The sequence below is a fragment of the Paramormyrops kingsleyae genome, chromosome 20 (genome assembly GCF_048594095.1).
Source record: "Paramormyrops kingsleyae isolate MSU_618 chromosome 20, PKINGS_0.4, whole genome shotgun sequence".
Lineage (NCBI taxonomy): Eukaryota > Metazoa > Chordata > Actinopteri > Osteoglossiformes > Mormyridae > Paramormyrops > Paramormyrops kingsleyae.
This window is the reverse complement of record NC_132816.1, coordinates 1,183,365-1,202,141: the sequence shown is the minus strand read 5'-3', so window position 1 is coordinate 1,202,141 and position 18,777 is coordinate 1,183,365. Positions and strand designations below refer to the sequence as shown.

The 18,777-nt window shown below is 42.5% G+C and overlaps 1 protein-coding gene across 4 annotated transcripts in view; it reads left to right on the top strand.

The window, feature by feature from the left end:
* Positions 1-12,668, top strand: part of map4k3a (mitogen-activated protein kinase kinase kinase kinase 3a) — a 70,536-nt gene extending 57,868 nt beyond the window's left edge. For 2 of the 4 annotated variants that reach the window (XM_072703910.1, XM_023798477.2), the window contains 18 exons: positions 163-201; positions 501-557; positions 1,082-1,133; positions 1,479-1,641; positions 2,560-2,672; positions 4,158-4,199; positions 4,506-4,590; positions 6,016-6,095; positions 6,191-6,251; positions 6,418-6,535; positions 6,691-6,749; positions 7,196-7,299; positions 7,395-7,566; positions 8,740-8,808; positions 8,915-9,007; positions 9,990-10,060; positions 10,447-10,502; positions 11,221-12,668. In XM_072703910.1, the coding sequence (XP_072560011.1) occupies positions 163-201; positions 501-557; positions 1,082-1,133; positions 1,479-1,641; positions 2,560-2,672; positions 4,158-4,199; positions 4,506-4,590; positions 6,016-6,095; positions 6,191-6,251; positions 6,418-6,535; positions 6,691-6,749; positions 7,196-7,299; positions 7,395-7,566; positions 8,740-8,808; positions 8,915-9,007; positions 9,990-10,060; positions 10,447-10,502; positions 11,221-11,308 (1,522 nt within the window). In that variant the 3' untranslated portion in view covers positions 11,309-12,668. The remainder of the gene's footprint in view (positions 1-162; positions 202-500; positions 558-1,081; positions 1,134-1,478; positions 1,642-2,559; positions 2,673-4,157; positions 4,200-4,505; positions 4,591-6,015; positions 6,096-6,190; positions 6,252-6,417; positions 6,536-6,690; positions 6,750-7,195; positions 7,300-7,394; positions 7,567-8,739; positions 8,809-8,914; positions 9,008-9,989; positions 10,061-10,446; positions 10,503-11,220) is intronic. The other 2 variants (XM_072703911.1, XM_023798478.2) reach the window with 1 other exon arrangement.
* The last annotated feature ends 6,109 nt before the right edge of the window (positions 12,669-18,777 follow it).

Genomic DNA, 18,777 nt, shown 5'->3' with positions numbered 1-18,777 from the left:
TGCCTGGGCATCAATTTGAAGATGCCTTGGTAATAACATCACGTGGCTGTTTGTATGCACATGGTTAGCTTCAAAAATTGAGATGTGGGTACTTCCTTCATGCAAAGGAAATGACATTATGCCTACCAGCTGCTGCATCTGCTCCTTTCTTGTCATTCCCAGGAGCCTTCTGAAGTCCGTGGAGGAGGAGCTACACCAGAGGTTGGTGCTGTCCCACATCCGTCTCCTCCGCAGTGACATTCGATGCTCCCTAACAGCGCCCCCTGCAGTCCCGCCCCCACCCCTTCCTGTCCAGCAGGACTACATTGCTTGGACCGCCCTGTTCTAGTCTTGCTGCCGCAGTCGCCATACTGATAAGCGTGACATCCCGTAGAACTCAGCAGCAAGACCGAACATCAGACCGAACACATGGCCCCCAGAGCGGGGGGGGAGGGGGGCTTTCGGCTGAAATCCTAGTGCTAGCGGGACACTGAGCCATGTTACCTTCTTCATCTCCTCAGGGGACATGTGGCTCATTTAGAGGATGATGATGATGGTGATGATGATGAAACTCAACAGTAAGTCCTTTCATATTCGAGTTTAGTCACGTTCTCCTTCTGCAAACCCCCCCCCCCCGCCACCCAAAGAAAAATGAGAGAGAGAAAAAAGAGAAATGGAAGGGCTCTTTGGTTTCATCCACACCTTCATTCTGCATGGCCTACCCCCCGATCCCACTTCCGACTTACCTGAATCTGCCTGTTCTTGCTTCTGTGGAGTCCGAGTGACACCCGACTCTCCGCCGCCCCCCTCCCCCGTCTCCTGTGTCAGCTTGCTCCGGCGTCATCTTGCATGCTCTCCACTGTGGTTTTCCTTTCTGTGCCGCCACCATCGGGTGTCCCTGCTTGTCCGAAGGTCGTGATGGGAATTGAATTTTTTTCTGGGCTGGACGTTACAGCTGAGCATGGGACTGTGTGCAGCCTTAATGACAGCAGTGACTGCCTGATTTACTTTTAATCACTTAGCCTGACGGTCCTGTGCTGTACTTAAGGGTAATTTAGTTTTATAGTCTAACATTTATTATGCATGCATTGTTCTTCTCCAGCTCCTCTACGTCCACTATGAGGCCCAAAGTGCCACCACCGCTGCCCCCTAAGGTATGATGAGCGTCACTGTCTAGGATAAACACGTCCAAAAAGGCAGCTTTACGTTCACTTTGGGGGGATTTTCTGCAGTTTTACTTCATCAAACACCATTTTAGTAAAACCCATCAGTTCTGTCATCTTTTCATCTCATTTTCCCTGCTGAAAAATGGATGCTTAATGTTTTTAAAAAGTTCATCATGTGTTGTTTAACAGAATCTTGGTTGTAAGACATTTAAAAGTCATGTGTGACGTGTTCAGTTCCTCACTTACTGGAGATGGTGTCTACCACGTCACGTGACCCCGCCACGTCACGTGACCCCGTCGCTCGTGACTCTCTCCTGTGGTCTCTTCTCCAAGCCGAAATCCATCAGTGGCTTCCAGGAGGGCTCATCGCTGGACGAGAACAATGGACAGGGGACCATTAAGCGCTGTCCAGCAACTGAGAGCCCAGCACGGCCCACCTCTGTGCCCCCCCGGCCCCCACCCCCGCGACTCCCCCCACAGAAGCGCAGCAGCCTAGGTAATTGGTTCTAGAACAGTGTTTCTGAACCCAGTCCTCAGGGGAGGGAGCAAAAACATGGACTGTCTGGTGGTCCCTGAGGACTGGATTAAGACACACTGGTCTAGAAGATCACGACAGAATGGTAGGAAATGAATGTATTGGTGTAAATCCTCCATTCGGTGTACCTGCCGAATCTTTGATGATGATGATGGGGATGATGATGCATCCCCAACATGCTTGCTCTCAAACCATGCCTCGAAATGGAGACTGATGCCTCTTCATAGGGCTTTCATGAATGTTTAAAGATGGAAAATGACTGCTGATATTTTAAGGGTTTGCTCTGACAGCATTTAGAGTGGTTACAGTACAAGGCAGCTTAATCGAACTCGCCGTTAAAGTAAGGATGTTCGTACAGAAACACTTGCTTACATAACCTGGAATTCCATGTTATTGGAGTCTCAGGCCCTTTATAGGTGCAGCTCCCTGTATTTCATGTGCATAACATCTCTGTGTGTAACATAGAAGATTCAGAAAGCAGCACATCAGCTGCACAATGTGGCCAATAAACACTGCAGTCAAACAGCTGATATGATAATAAATTACAAAGTAGCGACGTTGACATTATTTATTGAAACTCTGGCAGCCTAACACGCTCCCATGATGCTTTGCGGGGCAGCGCATCATGTTACTAGTGCTACCTTGAGTCAGCATGTCAGAAGGGTCCTGCTAATGAGGGGGGGGTATGATGTTGCATTGGAGTGATGTCATAATCTGCCAATAGGCTCCTTGTCTGATCATTGCTTCTCCTCCCTCATTCCGCTGTAGAAGAGGCCAGGATTAAAGGGTTCTGTGCGCATCATCAGTACAGGTGCAGCATCAGCTGCGGGATGTAACATCTAAGAGAGTCAATGCAATTCATCCCCTTCCCTCCTATAGGAAACGAGGTGAGCCCAGCTCAAGTGAATGGGGAGAAGGAGAGCGCCACAGGAGAGAAACAGTCGACAATGCCCCCTACTGTCCCCATCCGGAAGGACAAGAAGGACATTCCGGTAAAAAAAAAAAAAAACACTTTAGTAAACAAACTCACAAGCCAGATTTATTAGCCTGAGAGTTTGTGGACTTCAAAACTATTTGAATGCTTAGGTACTGAAAAACACCATTACATGGCAAATGACACGAGAGCAGACGAATTCTACATGAAAGAAAAATCTGCCCCTTCTGATCTTCAGTGGGATTTGGCATCACTCCTGCCACAATTATCGTGAATATCCTCTGCCCTTTAATGTGTTTACGCTGTGCGTGAGTTGCTGCATGCACGTGCGTGTGCATCTGTTTGTGGCTAATTCATAGGGTTAGGGATGCATTTCGTTACACAGATGAGGAGTTTCTTCATGATTAAATTCGTTCCATTTTGCATAAATTGTGTATGTATATCACTGCTGATTTTGTGTTTTTTTTCCCCAATCTCTTTTTGGTGAAATACTCTTTTAAAAGCTTGTACAGAGGCCCCTTCCACATGATGTGGGTTAGGGGTGCAGCACCCTGCCATCTGGAAAAACCGAGTAAAATTTTTTGGTCTCCTTGGCAAGCGATGCAAAAAGATATGAGAAACATGAGATACAAAGATGACTGTGAGATCATTGCAAGATATCATGTGAGAGGCTGGCGTAAACACTCTTGGCGTCCTCCAAACCATCACTTTACAGATATTTCATGCACTTATAAATTATTAAACTTTTGTATGTCTGTGGCTTTCATAGAACCCCAGAACCTCTCAAAATTCCCATTTAATTTCTTATGCCAACCGCATAATACTTCGAAACCAAGATAGGGAATGTCGCGAGACAGAAGGGTCGACCATATTCATATTCAGAGTGTGTGGTCTTAACTAACAATAATAATGTTCAAAGTGACAGTTTGGTGAGTTTTAGGTCTTTTAAGGGGGAAAAGGGCCATGAATCATTTGAGCTGTACCTAAGGAAACCTTTACTGTTAGCCATCAGAATTAGTGTTAGTGTTAGATCCAGTGTCAGTGTTAGATCCAGATTCAAAGACCATGTTCTTATCAAAACCATGGTCTTTTCCTAAATATTTTCCAGCAAATTCTTCTTTAAATTTTGGGTATAAAGAGTCCTGTATTCCTTGGGCTAACCGTTCGCATAAGTGCCCTCAGTTACGTAATGACATGCCATTAAACTTTTGGCCTTTTTTAAGTAATCAGAATTTTATAACCTGAATGATGTTATCATCCAGTCTCTCCTGATTTATGGTATCATCCAGTCTATCCTGAATTATGTTATCATTCAGTTTCTCTCTTCCATCATAATGGATTTTTGAGTAAAAGCTATTTTGTTATTTAAATAGGGTGTGTATGACTGTCTCCTGGAAGCCATAGTCTGTGCACCTTACAGCTCAGCTGAGATGCACTTTTTGCAAAATCAGTTTTCGCGCATCTGATTTCCCTCAGTGGTCAATGTCACCAGGTTCACTTCCAGGATTATTTGATTGTTGTGTTTTTTTCCCGGTTTTTGCAGAAACCAATAAGCAATGGTCTCCCTCCTACTCCGAAAGTCCATGTGAGTTTTAGCCAACTTCACTTAAATTACTATATTATATTTTCCTTTGTGCTGGATGCGAATGCACGTGACAGTTTGTCTCGCTGCTGATTAATTTCCTTATTTTCCAAGTTTTAGTCCAGCTAATTAAAGATAAACACAATGAATGCACTCATGGGAAATATATTAATCCCAATTTAATTAGTGTGACACTTTAATTATTGTAAATGATTGTGGTTAGAAAATAGACCCACAGCTGGCCCATTATTTCCTAATGCTCCGTATGAAGCCTGTCGCATCAGTAAACACCCCCCATCCCCCCTGCAGATGGGCGCATGCTTCTCCAAGGTCTTCAACGGCTGTCCGCTAAAAATCCATTCTGCCACCTCGTGGATCAACCCCGACACCAGAGGTAGGGATTGCAGGGTGACCCCATGGCTGCTAACGCACTCTGCAGTTTGGAGCGTTTGCTGACCCGTAGCCGCTGATTGAGTTTGGAGCGAGCTGGTATAAGAACATAAGAACATAAGAAATTTACAAACGAGAGGAGGCCATTCGGCCCATCAAGCTCGTTTGGGGAGAACTTAACTAATAGCTCAGAGTTGTTAAAATCTTATCTAGCTCTGATTTAAAGGAACCCATGGTTTTAGCTTCCACTACACTAGCAGGAAGACTATTCCATACTCTAACTACACGCTGTGTAAAGAAGTGCTTCCTCAAATTTGTTTTAAAATGTTCTCCCGCTAATTTCCACTTATGGCCACGAGTTCTAGTAGTTAAACTAATATTGAAATAGCCATTTGGCTGAACAGCATCCAGACCCGTTAGAATCTTATAGACCTGAATCATATCCCCCCTTAGTCTCCTTTGCTCAAGGCTAATCAGATTCAGTTCCGCTAACCTCTCCTCATAAGACATTCCTCTAAGACCAGGAATCATTCTCATAGCTCTTCGTTGCAACTTTTTCTAAAGCAGCAATGTTCTTCTTAAGGTATGGTGACCAAACCTGCACACAGTATTCTAGGTGGGGTCTTACCAAGGAATTATATAAGTGTAACATCACCTCCCTTGACTTAAACTCCACACACCTAGAGATATAACCCAACATTCTATTGGCCTTTTTTATTGCTTCCCCACACTGGCGAGAGTGGGACATGGAAGCATCAACATACATACCTAGATCTTTCTCGTAATCAGCTACCTTTATTTCAGTGGAGCCCATAAAATATCTGTACTTTATATTTCTGCTCCCTGCATGGATTACCTTACATTTATCTGTGTTATTATGCACAAGGATCAGTGCTGGCAAGAGTAGAGCTCTTGTAACTATACTATTATAATATATATCAGTGTTTCCCAATCCGGTCCTCTGAGACCCACAGACAGTCCACATTTTTGCTCCCTCCCAGCTCCCAGTAAGGAAGCAGAAATGTGGACTGTCTGGTAGGGAGCTCGGAGGGGGCAAAAACATGGACTGGCTGTGGGTCCCTGAGGACTGGATTGGAAAACACTGCTATATACTATGTATTTCTTTATCCTAAATCACAGTGCTTTAACCAAAGCACCATGAAGGTCAGGAGTAGCCCTCGTTTAGACCGTTATCTCCTTGGTGATACCAATCATCAACTGGCTGAAGGAGGCGACTGTAATGAATAATCCATAGGCCATATGGCTTTACTGAGCAATCAGATGCTGTGTAGTGAGTACAAATTACATTTTATTTCCCTTGACATTAGACTGAACAAGTCAAAACTGGTCAGTTAAAATGAGCTCATTGCTGGTTGCCTGCATCTCCGATAAGCTGTCGCTCAGCAAATGGGCTTCTGCTCTTTTTCAGACCAGTACTTGATATTTGGTGCGGAGGAGGGCATTTACACGCTAAATCTCAATGAGCTGCATGAGACGACCATGGAGCAGGTATCACCGCGGAGCCGCTCACGTGACACACTTCACTGAAATTCACCTCCAGGCACAGAGGAAGTGAGATGGATAATTTTGCTTCTTTAATTCAGCTCTTTCCTAGGAGGTGCACCTGGCTTTATGTGATGAATAACTGTCTGGTCTCCATATCCGGTAAGACGTCTTCCTAGAGCTTTTATTATTGAGTTCTTTTTGCCATATAAAGGCAAAAACATCAGATTTGTAGCATCATGACGTATATAAAGCGTAACCCTCCCAGCTTTGTGCTACGTTACGGATTTTGGTATCTTCATGGTGTTGGGCTTCCTGCGTTCCTCAGGAAAAGCCTCCCAGCTGCACTCTCACAACCTGATGGGCCTCTTTGAATACTCACGACACATGCAGAAGCTCCCTGTCGCCATTCCTGCTCACAAGCTTCCCGACAAAATCATTCCCAGGTACGCCTGTCTGCTGGCCCGGCTCTCTGGCTTCGTATTCTAGCCTCGGGGGGGCTGCTGTAGTGCTTGGACAACTCACTCCAGTTAAACCGTCCAGCTGACCGTAAACGGAGGAAGAGCTCAGCGGCTGACTCTCACTTCTGAATCTCCTACAGGAAGTTTGCAGTGTCCAATAAGATTCCAGACACAAAGGGGTGCCAGAAGTGCTGTGTAGGTGAGTGAATGAAGTGGGGGAGGGGGGGGTTGCATTGGGGTTGGGGGGGCACCTACTCCCCAGATAAGAAAGCTCACCTCGGGTTCATATTCTGCTTTCTGAAACCCTTTACAGTGTCATATTGCTTATCAAACCGTCCCCAGCCAAGCTGCCCAGCAGCATCTAATGCAGAACGCAGCTTCATAACAAAGAGACTTGGCGTGAGTGAGACAGAAAGCCAGAGAGTGCCCTACAGAGAGTAGGGGAAGTCAGGAGGCAGACAAACCCCCCCCCCCCCCCACAATGTGAATCCAGCACATAGTGTTCCTTAGGTTTCCTTTCTGCACTTTCTGCTACTGTTGGGTGCATCTGTTCCATGGCCTAGAATGGGCCATGTGAGAGCTTGCTGATCTGGTTACTGTTCCGAGTCTCGGGCCCCCAGATCTTATTCGTTTCTCATTCTGCAGTGAGGAACCCCTACACGGGTTATACCTACCTGTCTGGGGCTTTCCAGTCCAGCGTGATGCTCCTGGAGTGGGTGGAACCCATGCAGAAGTTCATGTTCCTCAAGGTGAGCTCACTCTCAGCGCTAGTCGCTCCTTAGCTCCCCTCCGTTGGCCAGCCAGCATGGTAACCTCGGTGTCGCTCCCCCTACTCCCCGCCCAGAACATCGACTTCCCGCTGCCATGTCCACTGGAGGTGTTCGAGATGCTTGTTGTGCCCGAGCAGCAATATCCCCTCATCTGCATGGCCGTCAGCAAGGGCACCGAGCAGAACCAGGTGGTGCGCTTCGAGACCGTCAACCCCAGCTCCACCTCCTCCTGGTTCATTGAGTCAGGTAGGTGCACCAGCCCTCAGCCCAAAGCTCTCGTAATGTTTGGTGCCACTCCTCCGAATGGCCGTGCAGTACGTGGATGTATAAATGCAGTCGAGTAGGGAATGAACTTCGTAGCTGGTACAGAATGCCTTTAACATTCTAGGACCAGCATCTGCTGTCCCTGTCATAGTCCCTTTGCCCCCATGGAACTAATTAATTATTATTACAGTCATGCATCGCTTAACGACAGGGATACATTCTGAGAAATTCATCGTTAGGTGATCTCGCCATTGTAAGAACATCATACAGTGTGGTGACATAAACCTAGATGATATAGCCTACTACACACCTAGGCTATATGGTGTAGTCTGAATAATAATAAGTAATACAGTATAGTAAAAACATTACTAATTATCATTATCAAGTATTATGTACTGTACATATCTGTGTGTGCTATACTTTAATATGACTGTCAGTGCAGTAGCTTTGTTTATACCAGCATTACCAAAAACTGTGAGTAATGTATTGCAGTACCACATTACTATGCAATAGAAATGTTTCAGCTTTATCGTAATCTTATGGGACCACCATTGTAAATGCGGTTCATTCAAACATCATTATGTGGTGCATGACATTTATTATTATTATCATTATTATTATTATTGTTTGTAGTAGTACAAAAATGCAAATGACATTGACTGTAGTATTGTATGTTAGGTGTGTACTGTATATAACAATAGCACAGATGGGCTGGCTCTGAGACCAGATGGCTATAGCGTGACGATACAGTGTCATAGTCATGTGACCTGTGTGAAATATCAATGGTAACTACGGGGACTACAGAGTGGCCAAGCGTGACATGAATGACGGTTTCTGTGCTTCTCATTTGATGGCTCGTGGAAGCAGATCTGGGGTCAGATATCATTAATTAAAGGGCTAAATGACCCACTCAGCCGTAACGTGCTGAGAGAGCTACGGGCAGTGGACGGCTATGCAGAAGCCACTGTGAGCTGTCACCTTTGTAGGCTTGCACCTCTTCCTCGCGAGGGGGCCACTGTCAGATTTATATATGAGGTCCACTGTGCCTCATTGACAGATGTCTGTGGGCACTGTGCTGGTCAGATGTCTGTCTGCGCTGTGATGTCATTTCCTCCTGCAGGCGCACATTTAATCTTTTGACTTTTTCCGCTGCAGATATGCCGCAGACGTGCGTGATCCACGTGACTCAGCTGGAGAGGGACACCATCCTGGTGTGCCTTGATCGTGAGTTCCTCTGCTTCTCTTCCCTGCCGCTTGTCAGCATATCAGTTTGTGGTGATACGGTGTTGATTTGATTTACATTGTGGGGTCCTACTTTGCTCTCTTCCAGGGTGTATTAAAATTGTGAATTTGCAAGGGAGGTTAAAATCCAGCAAAAAGCTGTCCGCTGAGCTGACCTTTAACTTCCAAATTGAGGCGATAGGTAAGTCTTTCTCACATTTAATCATAGTTTTCTTCAGAAATATTGTTTCAATTCCTCATGATAAATTCTCCCACCGTGTACTATAAGGGAACAAACCCCTAGTCGAAGCATCATGATAACGTAGAGAAAGCGACCGGTTTGATTCTGGCAGGACATGTGTGAACATTGTTTATGATGGATTATACACACTGTGTCAGCTAGTATTACTTTCAAATCACCCTCTTCTGCCGGAAGCGTGCTGGGGTTGTTGCGACGACAAATATGCCACCTTCTGATTGGCTCTTTTGTTCAGTCAGCCGGCATGTAAGTGATGTGGGATAAGCGACACTTGCAGACCCCCACAGTAACACTGGCAGGGGCAGGTCAGCGTGAAGAGAACTAAATTACTCCGACCTGATTCTGGATGCGTTTCGTCTGGGATTCAAGGGAAACGGATGCCGTTGCGAGCAAACACCTTTCTCACAGAGAACGGCAGAGCAAAGCCGATCTGAGTCATTAATTAAAGCATACAGTATTCTGCTACTTCCTCAGAACCCTTTTGACTGACAGCAGCTGCGTCAGATTAGTGTTTTCCTCGGTTCTGTAATCATATTCACGTGGCCCAAAGTGTAGCAAGATGATTTCCTCGCTGGTGCACCAAAGACGTTTTCTTTCATTGATGGAAATCTATCTTGACATTTAGAACACATCTGTCATTGGAGTGTCTGCAGCCTTCAGACTGTTTCACGCAGACACCTTATTGCAAAATCACAGCTAATTGCATCATTCATCATATGCCCGAGCTGATTTATGAGGCGGTTGATGACCCTGGGTTTCCAAAAGCCACATCTTGACTTATATAAACAAACAAGTGAAATGCACGTCTGACATATTCGACTGACATTTTCCTGGAAGTTCTGTCCCAGCATCATATTCCAAAATATCAGATTTTACATATGACATGATGTGCTGCTCAGTTAATAATTAGCTGCACCTCCTGCAGTGTGCCTCCAGGACAGCGTGCTGGCTTTTTGGAAGCACGGAATGCAGGGACGGAGCTTCAAGTCCAACGAAGTAGGTGAAGGGTGTGGGGTGCTATTCACTGTCCTGCTTCATAGGAAACACCTCCAGAGTTGTAATATGTTCAAAATTTGTATAAATATTCTAAAGCAATATAAGAATATAAAGAAATATAATGCAAAATAGGCCTTGCATTAAACACAACATGCGGCAGACTGCATGCATAATTCATGGCTTAGAATGCACGTTTATGACACAATTGGCTTTTATATTTGTACCTAAAGACATTATTTTCTCATTTACAAGCCAAAAAGACATAATTATTAGAACTACTTATTTATGAGGAGCCTAAAATGTTCCTGACATAACTGTCATGTATTCATAGCATGTGGTTTTATGTACACAAAACCCCAAAGTTATATCCCCTCCTTTCGCAACAGATTACGCAAGAGATTTCTGATAATACAAGGATCTTTCGGCTCCTGGGGTCGGACAGGTGAGTATTCTTCTTTTTCCTCCTGCTTTATGTAGTAGCATTTGCTGTGGTACAGTACATAGCATGATATCTAACAAGAATAATGCATCATAAATCACTGTATCAAAGGTGATGCATCATATCATTAAATCATCGCATCAAGGGTGATACATCATCATCAAATCACTGTATCAAAGATGATACATCGTATCAGAAAATCATCAGTCATATTGTATAAATACATTATTTTTTAATTAATTCATCTCATCACCTCCAGATGCTTGATTATGGTATTATTTGCTCTTCACAAGGCTGATTGGCTGCATGTCTTTTATTAAAACATTACGTGTATTACAAAAACTGATGCAAGATTTAGAAGCAGGAAAAATGGTCATTGATTAATTTTGTGATGCATTTTGTGCTCACTCCTGACCCCCTGTGGCCTGAGGATAGCTGGACCCAAACCAAATTTCTGTATTTGTATAAAAATCACTCTCCATCTTTTCTCATCTTTGCACTTTCTAAATTATTATGATTTGTTTTTTTAAATATGAATATTAATTTAAACCTTTTTGTAAGTGAAATGAGCTGTTCTTGTCCCGTTTCCTGTCATCTTTGTATGTAATAACAACCATGCACACACACACACACACACACACACACACGGCAGGAATTAGACCTCCAACCGTGTAAGTGTGACACCATTTACACTAACTCATGTTGTTCTTTCTTCCTCCAGGGTGGTGGTTTTGGAGAGCAGACCCACAGATAACCCTACAGCACACAGCAACTTGTACATCTTAGCAGGCCATGAGAACAGTTACTAAGCAAGGTGCATCATGGGATTGCAGACGATCAAGAAAGGAAATGTGCTCTGTGGGTCTGCCACTTCCTTTGAGACCATTCAGAGCATCGTGGGGTCAGATGGGACTGATTTATACCGTCTTTAATTTATTGTGGCATGTTACAAAGGCACAAATTACATTGTTCTTTTAATTTATAATGTCTTTTATAAAGTGTTGCCACCCATGATACCATTTTATGCTACCACACAAGTGCTTATTAGACTTATATTTAATTGTTGTAAATAAAAATGTAGTATTTTTGAAGCGAGGGACTTCAACAGATGTGAGGTTGTGCACTAAGGTCCAGTTATGTAGGTATCAGTGAAAATGCATTGTACAGGTGTTCACACTGCTAAAACTGGGTACTTTAAGGGCTTGTCCTGCTGGGACACTTTGGAGTAGCATTGCAGAGCCATTTGGAGACTCGGAAGTAGGGAAGTGTCCATCTTGACAACACTAATATATTTTATATTTCTTGGGTTGGTCTTCTGAATCCATATGCTTTTAAACTTTTTTTTTAATTGTAAACAATTTACAGTCCTGTTTTTTAATGCTGCGGTATAAAACTGAACGTAAATTTGCACAGAGAGTGTTCAGAAATGGTGATATTGATGTATATATATATATATGTGTGTAACATATACATGCACATATTGATACGTATGTGTACATCTGATATGTATAATATACAAATATACACTGCAATATCTGTATACAAGCTATACCTACACAGAAGCTGTGGTCCTGGCCTCCTCTTTCACTCTAGTTTACAAAAACAGCAGCCTTGTTGTTACTTAGATACCTGAAAGACTGATATAAAAACAATACTATTCAGGCTTAGGCGAAATCGTAGAGACTTTGTTCAGTTGTACTCTTAAGTCTTAATCATCGTTGCACTTTTCCCAAAGCATTGTCCTTCATGTTGGTGTTCTTAAACTGTCTGAATCAAGAGTAACATTCCATCTTCCAATTTAGCTCTGAGCTGAAGCCGTTCTGATCAGCTTCAGCTTCATCGTCGTTGTCGTTGTCGTCATTTCTCACGTTCGATGGTTTGCCAAAACGTACATTTCACATTTCAGCGATGAAGTGCTGGGTGAGTCTACCTCACGCAGAGCTGTCAGAGACTGACAAGGCACCCCAGGGTCTTTCTGGTGGTGAAAGAAACTTAAGTGCTACCAAGCAGAATACTGTATATGGAAGGTATATTGTGGGACTTCTCCTCTCATCAGTTCATTCTGTTGGTTGCAAAAAAAAAAAGCTTGTTTTCCTGTTCTGCCGCAGTAACATTTTCCTATTTCAAAGCATTATGTATATAATGTAAAATAAAATTGTTCAGTTTTAACTTTTGTGTGTGTCATGTTTCAGCTTCACAAATACAGATTAAACAGAAAAACACTGGCAGGCCTGTAGGTCAATACAGTGGTGGCAGAAAATTTGTGACACCTTTAGAATTTTCTGAATTTCTGTATATATATAACAAAATGTGATCAGAGAGAATCCAATGAAATATTTTTTTTTTATTCATTCACTGATCAAAATGATTCGACATGTAATATCAGTATGTGGGCATATCACTTAACTCAATCTCTCTCAACCCAGTCCTTAGGGACCCTCAGACAGCCCATATTTCTACTCAACATCACTGTACTAGGTATTTGATGTTCTTGACTGGTTCAGATATGCTGGGAGGAAACAAAAATGCGTTCCCTGAAGACTGGGTTGCGAGAGACTGAGTTAAGTGATTACAGATTATTTTTTTCACCAGCATGCAAAGGGAAAAGGAGTTGGACTACCTTGTGTGTTTTTGAGTTTCCTAAAAACATGAGCTGAGGCTGACTGCCCACAGTTGAGAGTGTCATGCAGTGAACTGGGCCCCCACCTACTGTCCCCTTTGCTTCCCCAGTACACACTGCAGGCTCACCATGACCAAGTGCTGCAGTGTTTCCCAGTCTGGTCCTAGGGGACACACAGACAGTACTCTGTCTGACATGGAGCTCAGAGGTTGCAAAAATGTGGACCGGCTGCGAGTCCCCGAAGACGGGACTGGGAAACTGTAATGCTCTGGCTAAGCACTTATGGAAGAAGAGTGGTTTTTGATTGTAATATAAATAATAATCCTAAACTTAAATGTATCAATATAACTAACAAAATTACACATAAAGCATCAGCTTTACAAAATTTACAAATTAAATTGCCAACTTAAAATACTAGGTACTGATGATATTCTGTGCAATCAATTCTAACATGGATGCTCTTTCACTTCACCGTGCCTTACAGTATTTTATCAATATTTTATCAATCATTTATTTTTGAGAATATGGCTACTTGTTATTTCAAATCAAAGTATTTGAAATCAAACACCAATCCTCCAATGAGTATCACATTCCAGATTAATGTAAGCCACATTACATGTGGGCTTATAACTGTTATGTCCAGACACACACCATGGACACTGTGTTAGGTATACCTACATGCTAACTAGTATATTCTTTCCCTCCGATGAGTTGAGTCTTTCTGCACACCTCTGCTGTATTGACCTGATTTAGTACTTGCTGTCTTCCTGTTTGCTTTAACAATGGTGATTCTTCAATGACCCGTCATTAAAAAAAGCTGTTTTTACCCACGGAACCGCCCCCGTCTGGATGTTTTTTGTGTAACAGCATAATAGCATAATGCTACATTATTTGTGCCCCTTAAGTAGAGTGTTACCGTTTTTTGTTTATCACACTATTTTCTCTATACTGTAGATCAGAGGTCACCAACATGGTGCCCGCGGGCACTAGGATGCCCCCAAGGACCACATGAGTTGCCCGCGGACCTGTTCTAAAAATAGCACAACTCACCAGTGAGCAGAATCTAAAATTTAATTTTATCTTGTTGCTATTCTTCTTTAATCACATTTGTATTAATATAGATTTAAAAATGACAATATCTAAAAAAAGCATTAAAAACATGTTTATTATACATGAAGTTTAGGTGAGTTTAGGAGGGTGTTTCAAACTGGTAGCCCTTCATTTGGCTCAGTACCCATGAAGTAGCTCTCAGTTTCAAAAAGGCTGGTGACCCCTGCTGTAGATGCTGCAGTGTGTAGAAATCCCAGGAAGGTGGCTGTTTCTGAGATGCGGAACCAGCATGTCTGACAGCACCAACCACACCACAGTAAAATCGCTGAGAGCCAGAGCACCAGGCTTGCTAACCAGCTGGACAGTAACTGAAGCCCTTAACCCCGTCATAACCAGCCCTTTATGATTAACTCACATTCACATGAATGGCTGTACGGAGGAGCAGGCTGACGTTTAACAGACTGACAGACTGGCCACTGGGTGTGTGTATCGCTTAACCTCCTGCCTTACAGTGAAGCATTTTCAAAGTGATTCTCTGAAGCTGATGTTTATGATACTTCTAACCCACTTTCTGCCTCTGCTATCTGTATTATCCTTTCCTAACACAAATGAAATTGCTAGGAATCTGATTACTGGAAGATTATGGGGTGTAGGTCTGACAGGCCATTCCCTATGTGGTTAGTTACACACAGATGAACAAGTGAAGAAAGTAAAAAAAAATAAATAATAATAATTAATGAATGATCATATTGTCAATAAACACGTAATTAGTTTCAGTGTCACAAAACATTTGAAGATTCTGCATTTATGCCTTAATTTACTTCTGTGGGAACAAATGGCCCCAAAACAAAGCATACCTAGAAACAGGTGTGCTCGTTTGCTTTAAAAACAGGCTTACAGCTTTGGCTCTGTGCTGATCGCTTATACATACACATGACTAATAGGTCACAGTTGCAGTTAATCACAACCAGCACATGGTAGTCATTTAAATACCACTCAAAAATTTTCACACGTTTGTAGCAGTCAATATTGTAATAACTGCCATTAATGTAATGATTTTTCCATTCTTAATATAAGTCGATAATGTATTAAAATACCAAAATATAATACAATTTCTGATTGTATTAAAAAATGTAATACATTTATTATATTACATCAAAAATGTAATAAACATTTGTGCATGATATATAAGTTATATATTATGCTGCACCGATAAGAATGGTACAGCAGTCAATAATATAAGTACCATTATTGTTATTGACAAATATCACCTCCCAGTTTTCAAAAAAGATGAGTTAGACAAGGAGAAGTGTGAGATGTGAGTGCATTAGCTGGCACATCTGGGAAGGCACCCTTAATGCCAAACAATAAATGCAGCAACATATGCTGCCATCAAGACAATGTCTTTTTCAGAGAAGGCCTTGTATATTTCAGCAAGAAAATGCCAAACCGCAATCTATGTGTATTACATGTTACGATCCCCAGTCAAGGGTTGGGGATCGCCAGAAAGGTAAGGGAAAGGGAGAAGGGAAGACGAGACAAGCGGGGAATAAGGGAAAGGGAACACGGGACACAAAGGGATCTTTTTTTTGTTTTTTATTTTTCACAAATACTTTCACAAACACCAGGGGGGTATTCCAGAAAGCAGGTTATGTGACATACCCGGGTAAGTTTAAGGGTAAGTTAGTGGATAACCTCATCTTTCGGTTCCAAAAACGGAGGTTAACTTTCTGGGTATGTACGTAACCATAGCAGCTTACTCTCTGAAGATAACCTGCTACTGAGCAGGTTATGTTCCAGGGTCAGTTTGTTGCAGAAGGTTACTGAGCATGGCGTGCCCTTTTGATGACGATCCTGTGGACATGGAGGCATAAATTATACAAGGTTTTTTTCGCCGGGAGAGAGTTATAAGACCGCGTATTGATGTCTTTTCATTTCCTAATGATTATTTGAAAAAGCGTTATCGGTTTTCAAAAGAATCGTTCATTTACTTAACATCTCTTGAAACCGCATATTGCAAATGTCACAAACCCAAACCGCGGGTCTGCGCTTAGCACAGAAAACATTCTGTGCATAGCACTTCGGTTTTTTGCGTCAGGGCATTTTTTGTACAATATGGGCGACGCAGAGCATATAGGAAAGGCAACTGTGTGTAGAGCCGTTCGCACAGTATGTCTGGTACTTAACGCTTCTTACACACGTTTATACAGTTCCCTGTCCATAAAGCTCTGCGTGTTATTAAAGAGGAATTCCACAGAGTGGTAGGTTTGTCCTTTGTAGTAAAATCTATGATGCATATTTAATATGTAGTCATACTATTTATATCTATAGCCTACATGTATTCATCCTGCACACACACACACTTGATACTTCCATATATGACTTTCTATTTCAGGGTTTCCAAATGTAATTTGGAATACATGTAATACATGTATAGTGACAATAAAAGGCATTCATTCATTCATAATTGGGTGCATTGATGGCACCTACATTCCTATTAAAGCTCCTTCAATAAATGAGGGAGACTATGTTAATAGATAGATAGATAGATAGATAGATAGATAGATAGATAGATAGATAGATATAGATAGATGTCTTTATTATCACTATACAAGTACAGCGAGATAGCGGAGGAAATCTATTCATAGTATCAATGTGCAGGTAACTTGATTTTGTATCCTTAATTTTTTGCCTTGTTAAAATCATCAAACTCATTACTTTTTTCCACTAACTATAGGTAATCAATATCATTACAGGACAGTACAATGCTGGTTACCACTGGTTGCCCTCAGATGGGGTGAGGGGAGGTGGTGGTGGGCCCCCGCCAGTTAGACGGGCTTCAGCCTTTTTTCTATTAGCTACACTCACCTAAAGGATTATTAGGAACACCATACTAATACGGTGTTTGACCCCCTTTCGCCTTCAGAACTGCCTTAATTCTACGTGGCATTGATTCAACAAGGTGCTGAAAGCATTCTTTAGAAATGTTGGCCCGTATTGATAGGATAGCATCTTGCAGTTGATGGAGATTTGTGGGATGCACATCCAGGGCACGAAGCTCCCGTTCCACCACATCCCAAAGATGCTCTATTGGGTTGAGATCTGGTGACTGTGGGGGCCATTTTAGTACAGTGAACTCATTGTCATGTTCAAGAAACCAATTTGAAATGATTCGAGCTTTGTGACATGGTGCATTATCCTGCTGGAAGTAGCCATCAGAGGATGGGTACATGGTGGTCATAAAGGGATGGACATGGTCAGAAACAATGCTCAGGTAGACCGTGGCATTTAAACGATGCCCAATTGGCACTAAGGGGCCTAAAGTGTGCCAAGAAAACATCCCCCACACCATTACACCACCACCACCAGCCTGCACAGTGGTAACAAGGCGTGATGGATCCATGTTCTCATTCTGTTTACGCCAAATTCTGACTCTACCATTTGAATGTCTCAACAGAAATCGAGACTCATCAGATCAGGCAACATTTTTCCAGTCTTCAACTGTCCAATTTTGGTGAGCTCGTGCAAATTGTAGCCTCTTTTTCCTATTTGTAGTGGAGATGAGTGGTACCCGGTGGGGTCTTCTGCTGTTGTCGCCCATCCGCCTCAAGGTTGTGCGTGTTGTGGCTTCACAAATGCTTTGCTGCATACCTCGGTTGTAACAAGTGGTTATTTCAGTCAAAGTTGCTCTTCTATCAGCTTGAATCAGTCGGCCCATTCTCCTCTGACCTCTAGCATCAACAAGGCATTTTCGGCCACAGGACTGCCGCATACTGGATGTTTTTCCCTTTGCACACCATTCTTTGTAAACCCTAGAAATGGTTGTGCGTGAAAATCCCAGTAACTGAGCAGATTGTGAAATACTCAGGCCGGCCCGTCTGGCACCAACAACCATGTCACGCTCAAAATTGCTTAAATCACCTTTCTTTCCCATTCTGACATTCAGTTTGGAGTTCAGGAGATTGTCTTGACCAGGACCACACCCCTAAATGCATTGAAGCAACTGCCATGTGATTGGTTGATTAGATAATTGCATTAATGAGAAATTGAACAGGTGTTCCTAATAATACTTTAGGTGAGTGTATATGACAGAAAGAATATACTAAATCGTGTTTAATAAATAGTTAAGTGATCGTGTAATCAATTACCTTTTTGCAGAATGTTTTTGTGTTTCATTTTGACTTGGCTCAAAGTTCTTCTGGCTCCAGAAGGATTACACCTTATTAAATAAGAAACCATATATTCCTAGTCGATACACATTGTTTTTTTAACCTAAAGAAATGAATGGCAGGAAAAGTAAATGCTTTCATAGTGATTTAACAGTAAAAAGGACGCGGAAGGGTTATGTGTTTAATTATTTTGCATTATAATAAAAGGGGAGGCGATGTCAAATTTGCAATTTAATACACACGCATTTACTCTGTCCGTTATTTTTTGCCAAGCCAACTCTTTCTTTAGCTGATGCTTTTTTTCATTATTATTGGCTTGAATTCCTCATATGCGTGCATTAAAACTTCCAACTCCGCCTCTGTGAAGTATGCCGCTCTCTTTTTTTCACTTTGATTTTCCATTCTGACTCGTGAAATCGGCGATCAATCGAAAACGTCT